The 15,914-nt window shown below is 27.6% G+C and overlaps 1 protein-coding gene across 2 annotated transcripts in view; it reads right to left on the reverse strand.

The window, feature by feature from the left end:
• The window catches only part of nuf (rab11 family-interacting protein nuf), a 27,247-nt gene continuing 11,333 nt past the window's right edge, over nucleotides 1–15,914 (reverse strand). For both annotated transcript variants that reach the window (XM_011495629.1, XM_011495630.1), the window contains 9 exons: nucleotides 14,757–15,044; nucleotides 10,836–10,913; nucleotides 10,607–10,645; nucleotides 9,841–9,958; nucleotides 2,955–3,119; nucleotides 1,664–2,033; nucleotides 1,066–1,232; nucleotides 916–984; nucleotides 1–483 (listed from right to left, as the gene is read on the reverse strand). In XM_011495629.1, coding sequence (XP_011493931.1) covers nucleotides 361–483; nucleotides 916–984; nucleotides 1,066–1,232; nucleotides 1,664–2,033; nucleotides 2,955–3,119; nucleotides 9,841–9,958; nucleotides 10,607–10,645; nucleotides 10,836–10,913; nucleotides 14,757–15,044 — 1,417 coding nt within the window. In that variant the 3' untranslated portion in view covers nucleotides 1–360. The remainder of the gene's footprint in view (nucleotides 484–915; nucleotides 985–1,065; nucleotides 1,233–1,663; nucleotides 2,034–2,954; nucleotides 3,120–9,840; nucleotides 9,959–10,606; nucleotides 10,646–10,835; nucleotides 10,914–14,756; nucleotides 15,045–15,914) is intronic.

A 15,914-nucleotide genomic window follows, 5' to 3' on the forward strand; every position in this document is an offset into this window, starting at 1 on the left:
GTCATGAAAAATAGATCTTTAATAGTTGCTTAAAGTAAAACAATAATATTAATAATCGTATATACATTAATACGAAGCTCTATTCTCTCCCATCACAGATTTTACTAGCCGAAGCATAGGATAAAGATGAAGTAGGCTTAAAAATTCTTTTTTTTCTTCGATTCATCTTGCAAATGCATTTGTATATACAAAATATTTGTTTTAATTTTTGCCGTAAGCACTTATGCAAGCAATTCTTCTAATTATCTTGATAGCTATACATTCAAATTGCAACGCTTGTGGTTGTATTCATTTACTGTCTCATCACACGGCACTCATAAATGTATATTAATCAGTATTGAGTGGAATATTATTCTTGCATTACTGTGGCTGCTTCACTTCTAATAGTTGGGGATAATTTTCAACTATGTTTAAAAGAATGCCGTCAATATATGATCGAAGACGGGTGTTCACTTCACGTTGTTCTTTCAAAGCTTGTTTTGCCTGAAAAAGATTCGATTATTTGATGGGCGAAATTTAATAAATTGCTAAAATATTCAATATAAAAATTGCTTGCATATAAAATAAAAATTTTATAATTCATTCTGTAATTGTAATTATTAAAATATTAATAAAATGAGTATCTATATAAATATTCTTTTGCGTTATAAACACACAATGATATGGCGATTAAAAACCAAATTAAAAACAAATTAATAAAATTCTTTAGCATACGTAAATCATTACTGTTCAAAAGATAAAAAGTATAAAAGTTACGAATTTGTTTCGTAATCGTTGATTTGTTATGTATTTTTAAAAATATATAGGCCTTATATTATTCACATTTTAATTACTTCTTTCATATAGTAATAATTGTTTTGCGTCGAATTTTTATACATTAGATTTTAAATCAATTATTATAGGAATTTCTTTTACCTCTGCAAGAGTAGTAAAATTATCACAAATTTCAGTAGTGCTAGATTTCTCAGTTTGAATACCATCAGCCTAAAAGAGGAAAACGTTAATATTCATTAATTAACAAAAATCCTGACAATATTCAAAATATATTAAAACAAATTTTTTTACCTGATCATGTGTTGACCTGGTTAAGAGTAATTCAGTTGCAAGACTTGGACTATTTTTTCTATTAATTGTATTGTCGTTTGGGTCTTGTCCACTTGGCATAAGAAGTTCACGGCCAGCTTGTAGAGCAACAGCAGCTGCTTGTAACTCATCACGAGATTCTTCTAAATCTGAAAATATATATTATAAATAATATTTTACCATTTTTTTTACGTTATTTCATTTATTAGGTTAGCATAAATAATTACTACAGAGTATCACAAATTGATGTTTTTATTTATAAATACGTTTAAAGAATTCAAAGTAGGAATATATTTTATATGATTTTCGTGTTATTGTCCAGGTATTGACATAAACAAGAATTTAAAAGTTATTATTACTTTAGGCTTGCTACTTCTAATCAAAGAAAGATTTCCATGAAATTAATGGGAATTATTTTAATTTTTCATTAAGTGCTCATTAAAAATTTTTAAATACTTTCATTGCTTGAATAATACAATAACTAATAACATTTTTAAAGTACTAAAGAATTTTCACTTTCTGCATCTTAAATTCATATAAAATTTTAATGCTTCAAGAAAATAACCACGAATAAATTTACTTTTGTTTCGTGTCCTTAGGTTCACCATCTCCTGCGTCATATCCTCCATCCTACGTTCAGCATCGAGTCTCTGGGTGAGCTCGTTTTCGGCTCTCTTGAGTGCTCGCATTACCTCATTAAGATTGAGGGACATATGCCTTTCCGATTCCCTCGCGTCTGTGACCTCAAGTCGCACCTCCTCAAGGATCGACTCCAGTCGCGCCTTCTCCGTGCGTTGCTTCTCCAGCTGTTCACGTAGACGCGATGTCTCATCTCGTATTCGCGTGTTCTCAAGTTCTGCGGATTGTAACTTTATCGCCCAATTCTCCAGTTGTAACTCCTTCTCGCGTTCAAGTCGACTTGCCCAATCTCGGTGTCTCCGTTGCTCAATCTAAACGATAAAGTAAATTTTCATTAGTTTGGAATTAAAAATAGAACTTTAAATATATAAATTTATGTAATTGTAAAAAAAAAGAATACACACCATCAATTTTTATATTTATCTTATTTTTAACACAAATTTGCAAATTTCGTATTTCATAGTTGAAAAATTCGTCTATCCTTTTTGTACAAAAATAAATATTTTTAATATATTTATAATATTGCTATATAATTCAATAACGAGACATAGATAAATATTTGAATATTATAATTAAAATTCCAATGTGTAATATGTCTCTCCTCAATTAGTTAAATATTTATTTTAAATTCTCATTACACGAGGAATTGTCTTGAGTTTAGTAAATATGATTTAAAGAGTATGAATTATAATTAGCTATATTAAAGAAGTAAATTTCTCGTTATTATTATTATTCGTTTCTGTTAATAATAATATAATATATTGATACAAAGATAATAAAGTTCTGTTGAAAAAAATGTCAAATGGTCGTCATTTTATCAGTTACACATTTCAATTCTAATGATAAGATCATTAGGTGCCAATTTCGATATAATATTTCTAAACTACATTAAATTAAATAAACAACATTACGATATCAGCAAAATATATTGATGTTTATCATAAAAAAACAAGCTAAGCTCTTAAGAAATATTATTATTACAAGGTAAATTGGTTGCATCGTTACATAATTTAATTTTTATAATTTAATATGATAAAAAAATTATTCGACACTTATTCGGTGTATCAGTAATTAAAATATACAGCTATGTAGACAAACATACAAGACAAATTTACAATGTGCCAAAATCAGACTGTCGTACACATCGTTGCTTCAAAACTAAAGCATATTACCACTGTGAAACAGTTTCATCGTAAATACATCGTAAATTAAAAATAAGAACGGCTACATACCTGCAATCTCTCTTCTGCTCTGGCCTCTACATCCTTAGCCGCTTCCTCGAGCATTAATATCCTTACATGTAGTGTTGCATTCTCCTGCTTGACCCTAGCATACTTCTCCTCGCCTGCAGAGTGCGTATCCACGAGCACATGCATTTGTTCCTGGATCATCTGAACCTGAAAGAAAACATTGTTCTTGGGTTGAGTGATAATAATAGATTTAAAAGTGATTTAAACGCCTGGTCTTTTAAAATTGTTAGCAAACAAGAGTCTACAATATGCTAATAAGAAGATTGCAGTGTTTTTAAAATTTAAATGCTTAAATGCTTTAAACTAATATAGTAATAATAAAATATGTTTGGTATTTATACTTTCAGTATTATTCAAGAACCAACACATATCGATTTAAACTTTGTTGAACCCAGCCGCAATTGCTAATATGCAGTGCTACTATTTAGTACAAATACACAGTAGTATTACTTATATTTATAAATATAGATAGGAATGTATTTATTTATTATAATGGAAATATAATTATGGAGTATTGAATCGCATACTAATAACCTGTTGAACTTGTAAAAATCTCAAATTATAATACAAGGAAAAAAAGAAAGGGGCAATCAGTATCGAGGAGAAATTATAAATAATCGAATATTTAATAAGCTTTTCCTTTCTTGGAAGACATTATACTCGAATCATATTCATATTTACAAGGTAATAATTGTAATATATAAATATAATAATTATATATATATATATACACATGTCAATTTTAAAAATATCCAATTTTTCCTATGAGCACGAGTAAAATTATAGAAAAAAATTAAAGGTATAACGAAACTTTGAACGATCGAACGAAACTTCCTCTTCCACACTGACGATCTTAATAGTTTCCCTATTAATCGCAGTCGAGAAACAAAAAAATCCGAGGGCCATTCCTTCATCTTCGTGTTCCTTACTTGCTGATGGGCAGATAAGCGCTGCTGCTGCTGCTCACTCTGATGCCTAGACTCGCCGAGAAACTGGAACTGACCCTCCCAGAGGTCGTATTCGAGGCCGGGCGAACCGTCACTATTGCAGTAACCGAAGGAAGCCGGTCCGCTGCTGCCACAACCGTCAGACCATCGATCACTGCGCCGCGGCGACGACGACCCCGTCACTGGGGACATCTCCTCCTTCGAGGCCGCTTCCATCGCTTCGCATGCTAATGCACGGGACTCACCGTTTCACACCCTGGCGATCCACGGCATCCCTGACTTATCGACAAGCCACTCGGGCACCAAACTACCGACCAACACCAATGTTCTCGCCGTCGTTACCACCACCACCACCACTATCACTAACAATACCAATACCACTACTACTATCACTATCACTACCACAACCACTACCACCACCACCACCACCACCACCACCACCACCACCACCCACGATATTACTAGTCGTTTCTGTCGAGATTCTGTCGAGTTCTTCGCCTAGCTTGAAACGAAAACGGGAAACTGATTCAAATTGCAAAGATATTAAAGCATTATAATGCAAAGATATAAAGCAACAATCAACAAAATAAATTAATTAGCGAATTCGAATTTATAAGATGCTATTTATATACGTATTATGCTTTCTTTCTTTGCATGGCTTCGTATATTTCAATATGAATGCATCTATACTTAATAATTAATATTATTCATAATAAGCGTATGCTTATTCAAGCCTTCTAATATTATTTTAATTTTCTTTTTAACGTAATTATCGAGTAATAAACTTTACTTGAGTTGCAGAAAACTATTAAAATCTATCTTATTTATACCTCTGTTACATGCATTTAATTTTATACAAATACAATTATAAATAATACTTTTTTATATTATAGGTAAAATACTATATACAAATTTTCGAATCGTTCTTTGTGTTATAAATAAATACAAATAAACCATATATTTATATTATAAATTACATTTTATCTTGCGAAAAATAACTTTATTTTTGCAGATTCTAATAATTCCTTTCTGTATAAAAATAATATGAATAATTTTTTTAACTGACCGAGAGCTCGACAGATTTAATATAACTGTATTTTTATCAAACTAAATGTATACTTACATAACAAATAAACATAATCAATGAAAATAAATGTATTCATTAAGATTTTTTATGATAAAAATTGTTAATAAAACTTAAAACATAACTCACCGGAAAAATTTTATCTCGGGATTTATTTATGTATTACATTATAAATATTTTGAACATTTTCATTGTTTGTTATTAATAACATTTTCTTATTAAAATAGTCTAAAAACGTAGTAATAATATAATGTATATTCTGTACTGAAAATCAAGCAATCTTCGGAATCGCTGTATGAATACAAAATTTTAATCTCTTAAATAAGGTTCTCAATTTGGTGATATAATTTAATTACAAAATATTCATAGTTCGTTGAGAAAGACATTTTTAGTTTTAACTTCCATAATGACTTATTCATTAAATATTTACATCAATTAAAAAAGCTTCGATCGTAGGATTGCTTGATTTTATAATAATTTAGTGTTCTAATATCATGTCTCACAAATCATCTCCATCCATTACCAAGATTGTACAAAAAATATAACTAATCGCGTTATGCTTTTAAGTAATAAAATACATCCAAAATCAGAAGAAGATTACTCAAAATTAAATCCATTTTAAAGAATTACATCAAGGCGATTACTTTATCGAATTATATTATCAATCGAGTTAAAAATATTTTTCTGTTAAGATAAAGTTCCTAGTTTATATAATATTTGCTTGATCATACATTGAATTAAAATGAAATAATGTTCGATACCCCTATATATTTTTAATTAATTCATTTCTTAATAACGTGCTTGCTGCTTGTAAACATATATTATACACAACACGCTTACAACATAACCGTATAAATTATAAAAATTTGGTTAAATTATTATAATTTAAATTCATCAAACGTGCAATCAAAGCTCTATAGATAATTAAAATTATTATAATTAATTTAAATTGATCTAATATATTTGTTGCTAATGTGAAAATGTGCATTTACGGTTCTCGAAGTAAGTGAAAATTATAAGCTCTTGCTTCATTAAAACAATATGTAACAAAACTTAAAAAATCAATACGCGCACATCATATGTACTAACATCATTACAGCTTGTATCTCGACAACTCTTTAAATTATCATATTATCATTATTATTAAAAACTCACAGGTATTTCTATCTAAAAAATTAATACTACAAAGTAGCATCGTTAACTCACGCGGCGGGCAAGCGCACGCACAAATAAAGCACCACGGGAGAAAGCCATGTGGTTTAGATAAATAAAAAATCAACAAGACCCGAGCAAATCGGCGGAAAAGCTTGTCACTGGCAGCACGTACAATTGTAAAAGAAACGTAACGAAAACAAAATGTAGCTCACACGCGCACGTATGCACGCACAGCTCGTAATTACAACGTTAAGCCCTATTTCTTCGCTCGGATCACGTAGTTACTGGCGTAACTTTTTTGACGAAAAACTACGACGGCAGCGTACGAAAAGAGCCATACACAATCTATCGGTCACTCTCCGAAGTAAAACAAAAACAAATAAATAAAAACAAGCATACACAGGGGGAGATACGGACTGTTTATAATATATATGCGCGTGAAATATTTCTCTCTCTCTTCTTCTTCCTGTCTTTCTGCCCCCCTCTTTGTGAGAGAAGAGAAAGCAGGCGTGGATACGGACGACTCGGCGGCGATAGTACACTAGCGGTTCTATATTCGTAAATTGTAGGCAGCGCTCACTGTCGCGTCGACGACGACGATGTGACTTGACGATCATACGAAATATCACATAGCTACATGGCAGTGTACATGAGGAAGAACAGACAGAGAGAGAGAGAGAGAGAGAGAGAGCGAGTGAGTGAGAGAAAGAGAAAGAGAGAGAGAGAGAGAGAAAGAGAGAGAAAGAGAGAGAGAGAAAGAGAGAGAAAGAGAGAGGGGGTATAATAGAGTGGAGGGGATGGACGGGGACTTGCGTGTACGCGCGCATTTCTATTTACTGCTAGTCTCACTATTTTAATCGAGTTTGCGAAGATTCGTTTATTAAGAAAACGAGTTTCAGCGCATCATTAGATTTTCACAAAAGATGGTGGAAATTGGGTTATATTAAGCGACAGCTCGTGATTTATTGGCGTTGCTCTTTTTTTTCATTGAATCGGATCGGCAAGTATAAAGTAGATAACTGTTTTATCAACCCAATTATCGCCTGTCTAAAAATATGATATAATGCCTGAGAGTTAGACGTTGGCATTATTGATAATTGGTAATGAACAATACATTTTATTCCGTTATTGTTATTCTATAAGAATAGCGTTAAAAAATTAACATTAATATTAAAAAAAAAAAAAAAAAAAAAAAAAAAAAAAAAAAATTTTTTTAATTTGAGATTATTTTACATAACTTTTTTTTATGTTACAATAAATATTCATTAATATGATTAGAATTGATATGGATGTAAGTCGATAAAACAGAGCATCTAATTTTTATATAAAAAACTGATGTAGTATATAGAGTAACATAACATATGCATTTGTAAATGGATACATTTACGAAACTACATTGTTTTTACAAAATATTTATTAACCAGTAAATAAAAAAAAATAAATGTATTTTGCACTTCTAGTATAGGTTTACTTTTAGTTTTTATTATCATGTATTATAGCAAATAATGTACATAGATATGTATTATAACACAGCTTATATATATTTATTATTTTATTAGTTAATTATTGTTTTTTACCATTACATAACTTTAGATGAGTGATTGGACTTTAAATATCAAAAATATTTAAAAGCCTGAATTATACTACAAATTGGTTTCAAGAAATTTTGAAAATTTTTTGATAATTTTTAGATCTGAATATTAAACGCAACAAAATTATGAATATATTAGTGACATAATGAAAATGCACTGATAATAACATGGCTATATTATTTAAAATAAAATTAAAAGTTTAATTTGATTTGAAGGATCAATAATTTTAAATTAAAATTAGAAAAAGTTTAAAATTCTTTATAAATTCGTTATATTATTTAACTTTAGTAAAATTACAAAATTTTCGCTTTTGACAATTTACATGCAATTCAGCAGATCTTTTATTAAATTTTATTAACAACTAAATTCGTGAGTTAATTTGAGGTATAAAAAGTTTCAAAATATATTTTTTACAATATTTTCTACATAGCCGACGAAAAATATAAAATGCTTAAGTAAAAGGTCAAACATTATATATTGAAAAACATCTAATCAAAGATTCTATATGCATTGATTTACAATTAATTAAAATATTTATCTTGTTGTCAAGCTTAAGCTCCTTATTTCAATTTTATTATTGTAATAAAAAAATAATCATTAATATAAAAAAACCAACAGTTAACAAACCTTTTGCACAATTTTATTATCGTCGTCTTCCTGTCGGTACTTCCGACATTACATATAAGTAATAATATATAGCAGCGCATATTAAGGCTAAAATTGGCAATCCAGGCCAAACGAACATTGGTATTTTCGGTTTAACAGGACAAGCCATATTTCGGTTGTTTAATTAGTTACTATTAATTTTTTTATTCTTTACTTTTTTTATTTATATTTTTATAAAAATAATTCTTGTATATTTTACTTAAACATTTTTCAACTTGTTAATTTGGAGGATTTCTGAAATAATTGATTTTGTGATGTTAACGCCGAAAAGATGTTTTGGATTTGATTTTTTTTGCAAATTATTATAAAAATGAATAACGAACTAGGCGCTATATTGGCAACTTCATTATTTTCATGTTAAGCCAATATTTGTTTTATTTCATACATTATATACTGTATATTCACAATAGAATATAGATAATAAACAAAATGTTTTTCGAAAATTAATTGTTTTGAAACAATTTGTGTATCCGAATAATTTAATGTACATATTTATATTTATATAAATATACTCATACTGATAAAATTTTAACAAAATAAAGCTGTAGTAATAAAGCTAATATTATTTTTAATATTCTTATTAAAAAATGAGTATCATAAATTATATAAATGAAATTTAACATTTGAAAAGATTAGTTTGTTGAGCAAACTTTTCATTTCTTATGCGTACTGTAATATTAATAATAAAGTTGGATTAATAGTTAATTGAGTTAAATATTTACTTGAATCCATTTCTTATTGCAACATCATTTGTCAAAAACCCGTTTTTTACTTAAATGTATTTATATTTAAAGAATCTTAAAATATGTATTAAATTGGCAATAATATATTGTGAAGTGATTATCAAAGTGTATGAACTATTGAAATGCAAAGTAATTCTAAGAATAAGCTGTGATCTTTAATAAAATAAAATAACCATATTTATTATTTATATAATGCATTTTTCTTTATAATGTAATTCTATAATTAAATATTGAAAAAAGCTATAGTATCACCATTCATAAGATTGACTCATAAAGCAGCTTATGTTTACAACGGGAATTAAATACAAAAATATTTTATTACGATCTAGCTGTATTCTACTGCAATTCCAAATTCCATTATTCAAATAATCAAAATTTATGAAAATATTCTAGATAATGCATATAAACAATATTTTATTAGTCGATCGAAGTATATTTTAATCTAATAATTTCTGATAATCGGAAATATATTTCATATTTTTTAAAAATACATTAGAATATAAAATGAAACACTGCAATATTCGTTTTTCGATATATCTTAACACATTTGAAGATCTCTCGAAGCTACTAAAATGAGTGCGTTTGAACCTATGGCTCTAGAAAAGTACGTACATGGTGGAAAAAAAAAGAAATAAAAAAGGGAAAACATATACGCATGTAAGAATACAAAGTGAAACTCACCCGATGATTGAGGTCAATAACATCGTCTTCCAAAGAAACGTCACTATAGACGTCGTCGGCTGTATCGCAGATGGATCCTCGTCCAGAACTATTAAAACTGCTGCTTCTGTAGAGCTGACTATAAATATTAAAATAACAAATATTATTAATTGATATTTGGTAAAGAAATCAATGTAAATTCGTTTATATTTATAAAGAGATACATTTGTTGCAACATTCAATCTTTTTTTTTAAAGTAATGAATAATGTATAATGTATATTAATATAAATAAATAATGTAATAAGTCTTTTTGTTCACGATGTTTCGGTTATCAATAGGGGCGTTTACTCGATAATGCCTGTAGTTAACCTTCATTCAATGTATGGAGTACTTATTAAAGCAAAATAGTGGCAAAATCAGAATTCAATAAAACCATATACAATTTTATAAATAAAAGATAAGGTCGTATAAAATTGCTAATGCAATTGAAGGAAAATAAAACATGGAATATTATTACGATCATACGAGTTAAACAATCTATTTTTATTTATAAAATTAATAATAATTGATAAGATTGAATATTAATTAAATTATCATACTTTTTGCGACGGTAAAATTTAATAGTTAAATCAATGATTAATTTATCGTGAACTCCTATCGAAATTAAATTGTTATAAAAATCAATAACACGATCAATAAAGCTGGATTCATTGTTAAGTATATCATCGTAAGGCTAAGGCTCAATGTCTGTCGACTTGCATTTTGTATGTAGCTATAAGTACTCACCTAGCCAAGGCACTGGAACTTAACCGCTTCCTGTTGGTACTGTGGGAATGAAAAATGATGGCATTTCATTAGTTACGCTTTAGGTTCCCTCCTTGATTTTCTAATGCCACAGTAATCTTATCAATCGCGTTAATATTTTTTTGTTTTTACTTTTCATAAGGATTCGTATGAATATATATATATATATATATGAATTAAAGTTAATATTAAATTTATAAAATATATTTACCTAGCCGGTGAACGGCCAAGCGAAGCCCGGAGCCACGTGTGCCTTCCCAGAAGCATGGAATTAGGGCTGCGAGGATTTCTGTAATTCAAATGAAACAATAGGCTTTATATATGCACAAATATATTTAATAAAAATTACTATTGAAATAGAATTAGTGTTTTAATGTACATTTTAATGTATTTTATACGCGTAGAGAATGCATAATAAACGCTAAAAAATTAGTTCTTATGCTTTCAAATATAGACTATAATATATAATATATAGTTAAATAATAATCGCCTTCTGTATACATATGCGTGCATCTTGTTGTTTGTTGCAGATCATATATATTTTTTGAGAATGCACATATACACACACGCAAACAGTATTATTATACATCTGTCCACATTTGCACATGATATAATAAACTTACGTAATCAAATAATTTACTTACGATTGGCGAATATAATTTAAATATACGTTCACGACGTATGATACTAGAATCATTATGTATGGCGATAATTAAAATGATATATCTACTTGACAAGAGATAATACTAAAAGCCAAATATTTTTCAACTTGAAGAAAGTACTTTTTAAGGTAACTTGTTCTCATTTCATACTGCAGTTTAGTACAACGTTTATTGTCAACTGACGTAATTTCAGGTTGCTCGACTTTAAATATTATAAATTAACGGTTCTAAAAGGTTCGAGGGAATTCAATGTTATAGCATGAGTGCAGGCAAAGATGAACAAAGGTTTTAATGGAAGTGGTGGTTCTAAGAATCAACTGTACTTAAGATGGTTATAGGACAGATAATAAGGGATTAGAAGCACATTTCTTGTTTGGACAGGTATAATTTGTGTATTTCATAAAATTAGTTAAATTATATTATTGGAATTTGAATCAATAGAATATAACAAATGTTATATTATAAATATAATTTAAAATACTGACTATTAAAAACAAAAGTCAATTAAGTACATAGTAATAAATTGAGTAGCGAATGGTATTATATATATATATATATATATATATATATATATATATTTATATTTATGCATTGATATTCTGCTCTGTTACTTTCATGATTACGTGCTTTAATCCAAAAGATAAATTAGTATTTTTTCATGGTACGTAACAACAATATTTAACCATATCCGAATTATGGACATTGTGGCCTTAATATCAATGTTACATATTAAATATTGATTTTTTTCAATCTAAATATGGCGTTCTTACAATCCTCCAGTGCTTTCGAATTTTATTACGTATAATTACGCGTTTTATTAATGTGTGATTAAAATTTAAATTAGGATTTTCTGTTTGATATTCAGCAAAACTAAATTTAGTTATGTAATGTTATACAATACTAAATATGAATATTAATAAAATGAAAATTAATATAAAACTAATTTGAAAATGTGTAACAATTTTCTAATCCGTATGCAGATATTACTAAGTGTATCATGTATCATCTATATATGTATGTAATTTTCAAAATACATCCCAAGTACAACAGAATACGAATATATCTAGTAATATATTTGTATGCTAGTAGATATTTAATTTGCAAATAAGAATTTCTTATTATCTACATTAACAATTAATTTCTGTAAAATATTATTTTATTTATTATATTATATTAGTATTTATTACTTGAATATATTTTTATATTTTTATAAGCCAAATTTAACTTATAGAACAAGCAAACATCTATAAATGAAGTTTAGTGGTTATTTATTAATCAATTTAATTATTACACAGTTAAGCGATACATTATAGATTAAATGTATCTTGGATAACTAGTTGTCCGTGAGTTCATTTATGATACAAATATACACAAAGTTATAAATATATTATTAATAGAAAATATTCACACTTACAGTATATCTTATATTATGCCTTATTTATACAAATTTTTAACATACTGAATTACTGCTAATACATAAATTCATAAGATATATAATATATATCACACATTATTATTATTATTTTCATCAGTATATACATTCTTTTAAAATCTTTAATATACGTAATATTTGTTATAAAAAGAATAAAAAGTGTTAAAATACATTGTGAAAATATTTTTTAACAAAATATTTGCAGGAATACAGATGTGACCCACTTAGCGACGTAATGCATCAATATAAGAAATATGAAATATGAATTATTTGTAATAAGCTTGCTTTGTTTCATTTATATAGTATTTAATCGACTTATTTAATCTTAAATTTGTTTTAAACGGATATTAATATTCATTTTCATACTGTAATAACTATGAAATCAAGACATTCTGTAAGAATGTCTTTGAGTTACAAAAAAATATAAATTATTTAATTTTTTAATTTTATAAATTTTGAGATTTTTTTTAATGAAAAATAGATTAAATGGTTTACAATTAAATGGTAAATTTTACAAGTTACATAATGCAATTAAAATGGCTATATTGAATCGTAATTTTTAAATTAAAAAAATTAATGTGTGTATTAAATAACCAAAAAAATATTAATAAGATAAATATTTTAATCACCAGAATTAAGTTTTAATACATACATTATAGTACAGAAATTTCTAGTGGGTAATTGATTTTTAATAATAATTTTACCATTATCTTAATTTTATGGTCTAATTATGCCTATTGATTGAATAGTTGAAAAGAAATTTTGCATTGTAAAATATTTATTTTTTTGAATGCTTTAAATTTAACAATTCACGATTTATTGTTGTATTATTTAAATTTTAGAAAGACAGCAATGTAATATGTAGACAGAAATTTCGATAAAAAATGTTACATGAATACTTTTTCACGTATGGGTGCATTATGATAGAGCAATAATTATCAAATATCTTAATGAGAATCTGATCAAGTTTGCCAACAATTAATTTTATGTGATAAAGTAAAATTGTTAAAAATATTTCTGAATATTTTATTATTTGTGCAAAAGATATAAGTGATTAATTTGATAATTTGATAAGAAAATAATAAAATTAATTTCACGAATTTTTATTTAATTCGGTAAATAACTAATTTATATGAAAGAAATAAGACACGACTGAATAATTTCATTCAATGTGACAATTTTAAAGATAAACTATAACAAAATACATTGAATAAAACGATTTGTTGTAAATGTTTCTTTTTATTTTTAAATAAACATTGAAATTGTGTTTATTAAAATGCTTAATAAATCCAGCTCATAAAACGTTTTATACTCGTAGTAATGTGCGTGCAAGTAATGGGAACAAATGTTCTTTATTGTTCTCAATTTACCATACTGTTTAGTTATCGCCAATATTTTTTTCATCATTTTTATTGAAGTAGAGCATTTTTTTAAGAGTTATAAAAAACACCATTAGCTGCACAGATTTAATTTAAATTTATGAAATTTTAAATAATGCCATATTTGTATTGTTAAAATTTATAATTTATTATATAAATAGTCTTATGTAATAAAAATTGTAATTATTATTATTTTTTATTTTACGTATGATTATACAAAGGATGGTATATTTGAAAGTTTTGTACTTGTATTATTTGTATGCAACATTTACTTTTATTGGGCTAATAATATCAAATATCGATATTATTATATTATTACCTTTAATGTAAAGTAATTGGAAGCTTTGTATGATGTTCGTAAGCACAATCTATTAGTATGCCACATAATTTCTGCTAAATGTTTAATTATTTGGTTTACTAGTGAAATATGCTGGGTAGAGTACAAAATAGATATAGAGGACTATAAATTTAATTTTACTTTTTTTGCGAACGTTTATTTAACACAATCCTAAACGGCAAGGTAATTTTTTCAATGGGTATCTCACATCCGTTATAATACACCTTTGCTAAACACTTCTTTTTAGTCACTTTTTTAAATTTGCAGTGAAGCAAGTCAAACGGTAAACGCTCGCCTATCGTCAAATGACATATACAATTACCTGTTAAGGTTGGCACCGGCGATTGGCGAAGTAGTCGGCGATCCACTGCCCTGAGGCGAGTCCGTGTCGTCGATGATACCGAAGGCCTCGTAGCGCTCCTCGTCGTCGGCCGCGAGGTTACTGATGGGTGCGATAACGTCCACGTGTTCATTGCCGGGTTCCGTACTGTTAGTGCCTGCGTTGTTGCTTAAGCGCACGGGACTGGCCGAATAAGGGCCGCAATCTTGTGTCCCCGCCACCGATGACGATGACAGTGAAGTCGGCTCGCTTTGGCTCCAAGTCGATGAGCTGAGAACAGAACCTATGAATGTACGTGTGCACGCGACCGATCGATACCTCAACCGGTACCAACAACTGTTCTCTTTTTGAGGATACCACCTTTTTGCTTTGTAATACATATGACCGTTTTTTTTTGTCTTTTGTTAACGCGAAAAATCGTTCTGGTGGGAATATATCGTATTCATATATTTGCTGCAATTATTTAGCTTGTACATTATCACTGCTGAATAGCATAGTTTTCTACTCAATTATTATTCGCCTTTGAAAATATTATACATTATTCGATCAATATCTTAATTATAGAATAAATTATAGTTAATGTTAAATAATAGTAATGATAATAATAATAATAATAATAACAACAACAACAACAATAATTTTTTATTATAGTATAATTGATTTATTTATCTCATAATATCGCATTTAAATGGCCTTATTGTTAGTGTCCAATATTTTATTTACAATAAAATCATCGAGCAAAGTTATACAAAATAAAATAATGGTTAAAAGCAGGATATTATTATTGCTCTTATAATACTTAGTTCATTTAAATTTAATTATTGTTCTAGCAGCACAAGATTAATAAATTAATAACCGACTATATTACAATATTAATAAAAATCTTTTTAAAATAATGTAGAAATCAGTGTTCAACTTTTGTATATAAATTAATTGGAGGCATTACATAGATACTTTCGATACATGGTTTCCTACGACATGATAAACAATTTTCTTTTTTATTTTTATGTTCTTCGCAATTTTTAAAGAGTTTTAAGGACATTTCAAATGTATCTTTTTATCTATTTATCTACATATCTATTCATCTATTTATCCATTGATCTGTCTGCCTATATATATATATATATATATATAAATGTT

Source organism: Ceratosolen solmsi, unplaced genomic scaffold (genome assembly GCF_000503995.2).
Source record: "Ceratosolen solmsi marchali unplaced genomic scaffold, CerSol_1.0 scaffold11, whole genome shotgun sequence".
NCBI lineage: Eukaryota > Metazoa > Arthropoda > Insecta > Hymenoptera > Agaonidae > Ceratosolen > Ceratosolen solmsi.